General features: G+C 45.7%; 1 protein-coding gene across 1 annotated transcript in view; it reads right to left on the bottom strand.

Moving 5' to 3' along the window:
• Positions 1 to 4,418: 4,418 nt before the first annotated feature.
• Positions 4,419 to 11,049, bottom strand: part of LOC123733435 (uncharacterized) — a gene marked incomplete at its 5' end in the record, with an annotated part of 43,538 nt that continues 36,907 nt past the window's right edge. Inside the window, one exon of the mRNA XM_045712834.1 lies at positions 4,419 to 6,198. Within this exon, the coding sequence (XP_045568790.1) occupies positions 6,153 to 6,198 (46 nt within the window). The remainder of the gene's footprint in view (positions 6,199 to 11,049) is intronic.

The raw sequence follows: 11,049 nt of genomic DNA, 5'->3' as shown, positions 1-11,049 counted from the left end.
TTGGAGTTAATAATGCGTTTACATATAAAAAACGACTTTACGCAGTAGCTTGGAGTTAATAATGCGTTTACATATAAAACGACTTTACGCAGTAGCTTGGAGTTACTGTGTTTACATATAAAACGACTTTACGCAGTAGCTTGGAGTTAATAATGCGTTTACATATAAAACGACTTTACGCAGTAGCTTGGAGTTACTGTGTTTACATATAAAACGACTTTACGCAGTAGCTTGGAGTTAATAATGCGTTTACATATAAAACGACTTTACGCAGTAGCTTGGAGTTAATAATGCGTTTACATATAAAACGACTTTACGCAGTAGCTTGGAGTTAATAATGCGTTTACATATAAAACGACTTTACGCAGTAGCTTGGAGTTAATAATGCGTTTACATATAAAACGACTTTACGCAGTAGCTTGGAGTTAATAATGCGTTTACATATAAAACGACTTTACGCAGTAGCTTGGAGTTAATAATGCGTTTACATATAAAACGACTTTACGCAGTAGCTTGGAGTTAATAATGCGTTTACATATAAAACGACTTTACGCAGTAGCTTGGAGTTAATAATGCGTTTACATATAAAAAACGACTTTACGCAGTAGCTTGGAGTTAATAATGCGTTTACATATAAAACGACTTTACGCAGTAGCTTGGAGTTAATAATGCGTTTACATATAAAACGACTTTACGCAGTAGCTTGGAGTTTACTGTGTTTACATATAAAACGTGGCGTGTGGCCTCATAACGACAGACAAGAGTTGGGAGGACAAGTGAAATGAAACGTCGAAAGTTAATCAATACCCAGATATTTTCTAACGCATCCTCCTCTCTGGTTAGGATATGTTATCTGACAAAAAGGGACCCTAGCATTCTCTGTAGATGTATAAAGGGGGGTATATTAACTATTGTGTTATTCAAAAGGTTCTCGGTCATGACTATGAGTCTCGACTTGTTATGGAACGAACAATTGTGCGTCATGTTTATCGAAAGGAAAGTAGTGAGAAATTACCGACAACGTAGGGCTGCGTTCAGTTCTCTTCAACGTTTACTACGTTCCGGGAAAACAATTTGTACTGTAGGACCACGTTTCCAACAAAACGTTATTTTTGAACGGGAATTTTGGAGGTACGTTTGCTCCCCGTTTGGGTGGGTGTGACTGACAGCGTCCCCCCCCCCCCCCCAAAAAAACCCTACAACATCACCGTTTTTCAACTGGTCGTTATTATGTATAGCACCGTTTCCGTTCAATTACACGTTTCAGAACGTACCAAATGTACTGAACGCAGCCCGTGAGTCAGATGAACCGTTCCTCTCGTCCCACGCCGTTACGAGGGGGGGGGACACACCACGAGATGCGAGAGAGCGTTAAGGGGGATGTATGTAAAAATGTAATAAAAATGTATGCACTCTGCTGTAAGTTGCTCTGGATAAGAGCGTCTGCTAAATGACTTAAATGTAAATGTCTTATTTACAATGACGCACTACCAAAAAAGGCAAAAGACCTCCTGCGCTGACGAGGCCCTGGGATTAAAAATATAAATATAGGAGGAAAAACAAGAGACAACGCGACATAAAGAGAGACTGGTTGCCAACGACAACAAACAAACAAAAACACACTGTGACAGATTTGATTATATTCCAAAAGTGAACAGACAATATTCTTTATTGAAATATAATTTGTACAAAAAAAAAAAAATACTAAAAAAATTCTAATAATACATAAAGAAAATGATCAACAATTCTGAATATAAAAATATACCCTTTCCTTGTGTAGCCTATAATTCCCTTTTAGGAGGCAGTTCCTACGGCTTAATGTTGGTTCAACACTTCTCCTAGCTCTAACCCTAACCTTAACCCTCATCCTAACCTTAACCCTCATCCTAACCTTAACCCTCATCCTAACCTTAACCCTCATCCTAACCTTAACCCTCATCCTAACCTTAACCCTCATCCTAACCTTCACCCTCATCCTAACCTTAACCCTCATCCTAACCTTAACCCTCATCCTAACCTTAACCCTCACCCTAACCTTAACCCTCACCCTAACCTTAACCCTCATCCTAACCTTAACCCTCATCCTAACCTTAACCCTCATCCTAACCTTAACCCTCATCCTAACCTTAAACCTCATCCTAACCTTAACCCTCATCCTAACCTTAACCCTCATCCTAACCTTAACCCTCATCCTAACCTTAACCCTCATCCTAACCTTAACCCTCATCCTAACCATTTGGATTCCCTATATAGAGAATAGTGGGCCATTTGGATTCCCTATATAGAGAATAGTGGGCCATTTGGATTCCCTATATAGAGAATAGTGGGCCATTTGGATTCCCTATATAGAGAATAGTGGGCCATTTGGATTCCCTATATAGAGAATAGTGGGCCATTTGGATTCCCTATATAGAGAATAGTGGGCCACTTGGATTCCCTATAGAGAGAATAGAGGGCCATTTGGATTCCCTATAGAGAATAGTGGGCCATTTGGATTCCCTATAGAGAATAGAGGGCCATTTGGATTCCCTATATAGAGAATAGAGGGCCATTTGGATTCCCTATATAGAGAATAGAGGGCCATTTGGATTCCCTATATAGAGAATAGTGGGCCATTTGGATTCCCTATAGAGAGAATAGTGGGCCATTTGGATTCCCTATAGAGAGAATAGAGGGCCATTTGGATTCCCTATATAGAGAATAGTGGGCCATTTGGATTCCCTATATAGAGAATAGAGGGCCATTTGGATTCCCTATATAGAGAGAATAGTGGGCCATTTGGATTCCCTATATAGAGAATAGAGGGCCATTTGGATTCCCTATATAGAGAATAGAGGGCCATTTGGATTCCCTATAGAGAGAATAGAGGGCCATTTGGATTCCCTATAGAGAGAATAGAGGGCCATTTGGATTCCCTATATAGAGAATAGTGGGCCATTTGGATTCCCTATATAGAGAATAGTGGGCCATTTGGATTCCCTATATAGAGAATAGAGGGCCATTTGGATTCCCTATATAGAGAATAGAGGGCCATTTGGATTCCCTATATAGAGAATAGAGGGCCATTTGGATTCCCTATATAGAGAATAGAGGGCCATTTGGATTCCCTATATAGAGAATAGTGGGCCATTTGGATTCCCTATATAGAGAATAGTGGGCCATTTGGATTCCCTATATAGAGAATAGAGGGCCATTTGGATTCCCTATAGAGAATAGTGGGCCATTTGGATTCCCTATATAGAGAATAGTGGGCCATTTGGATTCCCTATATAGAGAATAGTGGGCCATTTGGATTCCCTATATAGAGAATAGAGGGCCATTTGGATTCCCTATAGAGAATAGTGGGCCATTTGGATTCCCTATAGAGAGAATAGTGGGCCATTTGGATTCCCTATAGAGAGAATAGAGGGCCATTTGGATTCCCTATATAGAGAATAGTGGGCCATTTGGATTCCCTATATAGAGAATAGAGGGCCATTTGGATTCCCTATATAGAGAGAATAGTGGGCCATTTGGATTCCCTATATAGAGAATAGAGGGCCATTTGGATTCCCTATATAGAGAATAGAGGGCCATTTGGATTCCCTATAGAGAGAATAGAGGGCCATTTGGATTCCCTATAGAGAGAATAGAGGGCCATTTGGATTCCCTATATAGAGAATAGTGGGCCATTTGGATTCCCTATATAGAGAATAGTGGGCCATTTGGATTCCCTATATAGAGAATAGAGGGCCATTTGGATTCCCTATATAGAGAATAGAGGGCCATTTGGATTCCCTATATAGAGAATAGAGGGCCATTTGGATTCCCTATATAGAGAATAGAGGGCCATTTGGATTCCCTATATAGAGAATAGTGGGCCATTTGGATTCCCTATATAGAGAATAGTGGGCCATTTGGATTCCCTATATAGAGAATAGAGGGCCATTTGGATTCCCTATAGAGAATAGTGGGCCATTTGGATTCCCTATATAGAGAATAGTGGGCCATTTGGATTCCCTATATAGAGAATAGTGGGCCATTTGGATTCCCTATATAGAGAATAGAGGGCCATTTGGATTCCCTATAGAGAATAGTGGGCCATTTGGATTCCCTATATAGAGAATAGAGGGCCATTTGGATTCCCTATATAGAGAATAGTGGGCCATTTGGATTCCCTATAGAGAATAGTGGGCCATTTGGATTCCCTATATAGAGAATAGAGGGCCATTTGGATTCCCTATATAGAGAATAGAGGGCCATTTGGATTCCCCTATATAGAGAATAGAGGGCCATTTGGATTCCCTATATAGAGAATAGTGGGCCATTTGGATTCCCTATATAGAGAATAGTGGGCCATTTGGATTCCCTATAGAGAATAGTGGGCCATTTGGATTCCCTATATAGAGAATAGAGGGCCATTTGGATTCCCTATATAGAGAATAGAGGGCCATTTGGATTCCCTATATAGAGAATAGTGGGCCATTTGGATTCCCTATAGAGAGAATAGTGGGCCAGTGTTTCTGGGTCATTTAATAACTGAGATGAGATAGTGCACTACATAGGGATTAGGATATAATTTGGGCTTCACACAATCACTTTTTAAAATCGGAGCATCACCCATTCTTCAGATTACGTTCCAAATTAGATCACTTTTCATCTCATTTATAAACGGACAGATATCACTTCTGATCTAATGTATAAACGGCCCAGATATCACATCTGATCTAATGTATAAACGGCCCAGATATCAAACCCCAATATCCAGGTCGATACACTTTCTGATCTAATGTATAAACGGGCCAGATATCACATCTGATCTAATGTATAAACGGGCCAGATATCACTTCTGATCTAATGTATAAACGGGCCAGATATCACTTCTGATCTAATGTATAAACGGGCCAGATATCCCGTCTGACCTAATGTATAAACGGCCCAGATATCAAACCCCAATATCCAGGTCAATACTCTTTCTGATCTAATGTATAAACGGCTCAGATATCACATCTGATCTAATGTATAAACGGGCCAGATATCCCTTCTGATCTAATGTATAAACGGCCCAGATATCACATCTGATCTAATGTGTAAACGGGCCAGATATCACATCTGATCTAATGTGTAAACGGGCCAGATATCACTTCTGATCTAATGTATAAACGGCTCAGATATCACTTCTGATCTAATGTATAAACGGCCCAGATATCACATCTGATCTAATGTATAAACGGGCCAGATATTCCCTTCTGATCTAATGTATAAACGGCCCAGATATCAAACCCCAATATCCAGGTCAATACTCTTTCTGATCTAATGTATAAACGGCCCAGATATCACATCTGATCTAATGTATAAACGGGCCAGATATCACTTCTGATCTAATGTATAAACGGCCCAGAAATCCCTTCTGTTCCAAAGTATAAACGGGCCAGAAATCAAACCCTGATATCAAGGTCAATACTGTTCCGATTAACTGGTCTATATTAAAATGTACATAACACCACACATTCACCATTACAGAAACATCACGTTAAGATTATATTATATACACTTAGTTTGATTATGGTTTTATAAAATGTAGAACTGTGTTAATGTATTTTAAAAGTCAACATTTAATATCTACATTTAATCTAATTTAAATGAACTCTTGCTCCTGTCATCGTTTGTAAAATCCTGATAAAGTTTCATTCAAAAACACAAATATTGTACAAAACTGGCAACAGTGAAGACATAAAAAGGAGGTTAAGACGTTTTCTTTGGCAGCTATTAAAATAATTAAAATATGAGAGAGAGAGAGAGAGAGAGAGAGAGAGAGAGAGAGAGAGAGAGAGAGAGAGAGAGAGAGAGAGACAGAGAGAGAGACAGAGAGAGAGACAGAGAGAGAGAGACAGAGAGAGAGAGACAGAGAGAGAGACAGAGAGAGAGAGACAGAGACAGAGAGACACAGAGACAGAGAGAGAGAGAGAGAGACAGATAGAGACAGAGACAGAGACAGAGAGACAGAGAGAGAGACAGAGAGAGAGACAGAGAGAGACAGAGAGAGAGAGAGAGAGAGAGAGAGAGAGAGTGTGTTTCTTGTGTATGTGAGAGAGGAAGTGGTAGAGGTAGATTCCAGGGGAGGAGAGATTAGTGTCTTGATAAGGACAGTCAGTCACATGACCAGCTTCATCTCAGTTCAGACACACCAACATCAGACCTGGCTTAGGCTCAGTAAACCTGGGGAGAGAGAGAGGGAGAGGGGGGAGGAAATAGAGAGAGGGGGGAGGGAGAGAGAGCAGTGGGTAGAATGCGCAAGAGAGAGCGAGAGAGGGGGGAGAAAGAGAGAGAGCGAGGGGGGAGAAAGAGAGAGAGCGAGGGGGGAGAAAGAGAGAGAGCGAGGGTGAGTGTGTAGCGTTACCTAGTATTGACATAATGATTGTGTGTGTGTGTGTGTACCTGTAGCCCTGTGTGTGTGTGTGTGTGTGTGTGTGTGTGTGTGTATTCCTGTAGCCCTGTGTGTGTACCTGTAGCCCTGCATGTGTGTGTGTGTACCTGTAGCCCTGTGTGTGTGTGTGTGTGTACCTGTAGCCCTGTGTGTGTGTGTGTACCTGTAGCCCTGTGTGTGTGTGTGTGTGTGTGTGTGTGTGTGTGTGTGTGTGTGTGTGTGTGTGTACCTGTAGCCCTGTGTGTGTGTACCTGTAGCCCTGTGTGTGTGTGTGTGTGTGTGTGTGTGTGTGTGTGTGTGTGTGTGTGTGTGTGTGTGTGTGTGTGACCTGTAGCCCTGTGTGTGTGTGTGTGTACCTGTAGCCCTGTGTGTGTGTGTACCTGTAGCCCTGTGTGTGTGTGTGTGTGTACCTGTAGCCCTGTGTGTGTGTGTACCTGTAGCCCTGTGTGTGTGTGTGTGTACCTGTAGCCCTGTGTGTGTGTGTACCTGTAGCCCTGTGTGTGTGTGTACCTGTAGCCCTGTGTGTGTGTGTGTGTACCTGTAGCCCTGTGTGTGTGTGTGTGTACCTGTAGCCCTGTGTGTGTGTGTGTACCTGTAGCCCTGTGTGTGTGTGTGTACCTGTAGCCCTGTGTGTCTGTGTGTGTGTGTGTACCTGTAGCCCTGTGTGTGTGTGTGTGTGTGTGTACCTGTAGCCCTGTGTGTGTGTGTGTGTACCTGTAGCCCTGTGTGTGTGTGTGTGTGTGTGTGTACCTGTAGCCCTGTGTGTGTGTGTGTGTGTGTGTGTGTGTGTGTGTACCTGTAGCCCTGTGTGTGTGTGTGTGTGTGTGTGTACCTGTAGCACTGTGTGTGTGTGTGTGTGTGTGTGTGTGTGTATCTGTATCCCTGTGTGTGTGTGTACCTGTAGCCCTGTGTGTGTGTGTGTGTGTGTGTGTACCTGTAGCCCTGTGTGTGTGTTGTGTGTGTGTGTGTGTGTGTACCTGTAGCCCTGTGTGTGTGTGTGTGTGTGTGTACCTGTAGCCCGTGTGTGTGTGTGTGTGTGTGTGTGTGTGTGTGTGTGTACCTGTAGCCCTGTGTGTGTGTGTGTACCTGTAGCCCTGTGTGTGTGTGTGTGTGTGTACCTGTAGCCCTGTGTGTGTGTGTACCTGTAGCCCTGTGTGTGTGTGTACCTGTAGCACTGTGTGTGTGTGTGTGTGTGTGTGTGTGTGTGTGTACCTGTAGCCCTGTGTGTGTGTGTGTAGGGTGTACCTGTAGCCCTGTGTGTGTGTGTGTGTGTGTGTGTGTGAGTGTGTACCTGTAGCCCTGTGTGTGTGTGTAACTGTAGCCCTGTGTGTGTGTGTGTGTGTGTGTGTGTGTGTGTGTGTGTGTACCTGTAGCCCTGTGTGTGTCTGTGTGTACCTGTAGCCCTGTGTGTGTGTGTGTGTGTACCTGTAGCCCTGTGTGTGTGTGTGTGTGTGTGTGTGTGTGTGTGTGTGTGTGTGTGTACCTGTAGCCCTGTGTGTGTGTGTGTACCTGTAGCCCTGTGTGTGTGTGTGTGTGTGTACCTGTAGCCCTGTGTGTGTGTGTACCTGTAGCCCTGTGTGTGTGTGTACCTGTAGCACTGTGTGTGTGTGTGTGTGTGTGTGTGTGTGTGTTGTGTACCTGTAGCCCTGTGTGTGTGTGTGTAGGGTGTACCTGTAGCCCTGTGTGTGTGTGTGTGTGTGTGTGTGTGAGTGTGTACCTGTAGCCCTGTGTGTGTGTGTGAACTGTAGCCCTGTGTGTGTGTGTGTGTGTGTGTGTGTGTGTGTGTGTGTGTGTGTACCTGTAGCCCTGTGTGTGTCTGTGTGTACCTGTAGCCCTGTTTGTGTGTGTACCTGTAGCCCTGTTTGTGTGTGTACCTGTAGCCCTGTGTGTGTGTGTGTACCTGTATCCCTGTGTGTGTGTGTGTACCTGTATCCCTGTGTGTGTGTGTGTACCTGTATCCCTGTGTGTGTGTGTGTACCTGTAGCCCTGTGTGTGTGTGTGTGTGTGTGTGTGTGTGTGTGTGTGTGTGTGTGTGTGTGTGTGTGTGTGTGTTACCTGTAGCCCTGTGTGTGTGTGTGTAGGGTGTACCTGTAGCCCTGTGTGTGTGTGTGTGTGTGTGTGTATGAGTGTGTACCTGTAGCCCTGTGTGTGTGTACCTGTAGCCCTGTGTGTGTGTGTGTGTAACTGTAGCCCTGTGTGTGTGTACCTGTAGCCCTGTGTGTCTGTGTACCTGTAGCCCTGTGTGTGTGTGTGTGTACCTGTAGCCCTGTGTGTGTGTGTGTACCTGTATCCCTGTGTGTGTGTGTGTACCTGTAGCCCTGTGTGTCTGTGTACCTGTAGCCCTGTGTGTCTGTGTACCTGTAGCCCTGTGTGTGTGTGTACCTGTAGCCCTGTGTGTCTGTGTACCTGTAGCCCTGTGTGTGTGTGTGTGTGTACCTGTAGCCCTGTGTGTGTGTGTGTACCTGTAGCCCTGTGTGTGTGTGTGTGTACCTGTAGCCCTGTGTGTGTGTGTGTGTACCTGTAGCCCTGTGTGTGTGTGTACCTGTAGCCCTGTGTGTGTGTGTACCTGTAGCCCTGTGTGTGTGTGTGTGTGTACCTGTAGCCCTGTGTGTGTGTGTGTGTGTACCTGTAGCCCTGTGTGTGTGTGTGTGTACCTGTAGCCCTGTGTGTGTGTGTGTGTACCTGTAGCCCTGTGTGTGTGTGTGTGTGTACCTGTAGCCCTGTGTGTGTGTGTGTGTGTGTACCTGTAGCCCTGTGTGTGTGTGTGTGTACCTGTAGCCCTGTGTGTGTGTGTGTGTGTACCTGTAGCCCTGTGTGTGTGTGTGTGTGTACCTGTAGCCCTTTGTGTGTGTGTGTGTGTACCTGTAGCCCTGTGTGTGTGTGTGTGTGTGTGTGTACCTGTAGCCCTGTGTGTGTGTACCTGTAGCCCTGTGTGTGTGTGTACCTGTAGCCCTGTGTGTGTGTGTACCTGTAGCCCTGTGTGTGTGTGTACCTGTAGCCCTGTGTGTGTGTACCTGTAGCCCTGTGTGTGTGACCTGTAGCCCTGTGTGTGTGTGTACCTGTAGCCCTGTGTGTGTGTGTGTGTGTGTACCTGTAGCCCTGTGTGTGTGTGTGTGTGTGTACCTGTAGCCCTGTGTGTGTGTGTGTGTGTACCTGTAGCCCTGTGTGTGTGTGTGTGTGTACCTGTAGCCCTGTGTGTGTGTGTGTGTGTGTTACCTGTAGCCCTGTGTGTGTGTGTGTGTGTGTGTACCTGTAGCCCTGTGTGTGTGTGTGTGTGTGTACCTGTAGCCCTGTGTGTGTGTGTGTGTGTACCTGTAGCCCTGTTTGTGTGTGTACCTGTAGCCCTGTGTGTGTGTGTACCTGTAGCCCTGTGTGTGTGTGTACCTGTAGCCCTGTGTGTGTGTGTACCTGTAGCCCTGTGTGTGTGTGTACCTGTAGCCCTGTGTGTGTGTGTACCTGTAGCCCTGTGTGTGTGTGTACCTGTAGCCCTGTGTGTGTGTGTACCTGTAGCCCTGTGTGTGTGTGTGTACCTGTAGCCCTGTGTGTGTGTGTACCTGTAGCCCTGTGTGTGTGTGTGTACCAGTAGCCCTGTGTGTGTGTGTGTACCTGTAGCCCTGTGTGTGTGTGTGTACCTGTAGCCCTGTGTGTGTGTGTACCTGTAGCCCTGTGTGTGTGTGTACCTGTAGCCCTGTGTGTGTGTGTGTGTGTACCTGTAGCCCTGTGTGTGTGTGTGTGTACCTGTAGCCCTGTTTGTGTGTGTACCTGTAGCCCTGTGTGTGTGTGTGTGTGTACCTGTAGCCCTGTGTGTGTGTGTGTACCAGTAGCCCTGTGTGTGTGTGTGTACCTGTAGCCCTGTGTGTGTGTGTGTACCTGTAGCCCTGTGTGTGTGTGTGTGTGTGTGTACCTGTAGCCCTGTGTGTGTGTGTGTGTGTGTACCTGTAGCCCTGTGTGTGTGTGTGTGTGTACCTGTAGCCCTGTGTGTGTGTGTGTGTGTACCTGTAGCCCTGTGTGTGTGTGTACCTGTAGCCCTGTGTGTGTGTACCTGTAGCCCTGTGTGTGTGTGTACCTGTAGCCCTGTGTGTGTGTGTACCTGTAGCCCTGTGTGTGTGTGTGTGTACCTGTAGCCCTGTGTGTGTGTGTACCTGTAGCCCTGTGTGTGTGTGTGTACCTGTAGCCCTGTGTGTGTGTGTACCTGTAGCCCTGTGTGTGTGTGTGACCTGTAGCCCTGTGTGTGTGTGTGTGTGTACCTGTAGCCCTGTGTGTGTGTGTGTGTACCTGTAGCCCTGTGTGTGTGTGTGTACCTGTAGCCCTGTGTGTGTGTGTGTGTACCTGTAGCCCTGTGTGTGTGTGTGTACCTGTAGCCCTGTGTGTGTGTGTACCTGTAGCCCTGTGTGTGTGTGTACCTGTAGCCCTGTGTGTGTGTGTACCTGTAGCCCTGTGTGTGTGTGTACCTGTAGCCCTGTGTGTGTGTGTGTGTGTGTACCTGTAGCCCTGTGTGTGTGTGTGTGTGTACCTGTAGCCCTGTGTGTGTGTGTGTACCTGTAGCCCTGTGTGTGTGTGTGTACCTGTAGCCCTGTGTGTGTGTGTGTACCTGTAGCCCTGTGTGTGTGTGTACCTGTAGCCCTGTGTGTGTGTGTACCTGT

The sequence above is a fragment of the Salmo salar genome, unplaced genomic scaffold, assembly GCF_905237065.1.
Source record: "Salmo salar unplaced genomic scaffold, Ssal_v3.1, whole genome shotgun sequence".
In the NCBI taxonomy this organism is placed as follows: domain Eukaryota; kingdom Metazoa; phylum Chordata; class Actinopteri; order Salmoniformes; family Salmonidae; genus Salmo; species Salmo salar.
This window is presented reverse-complemented; position numbering and strand designations above follow the sequence as displayed.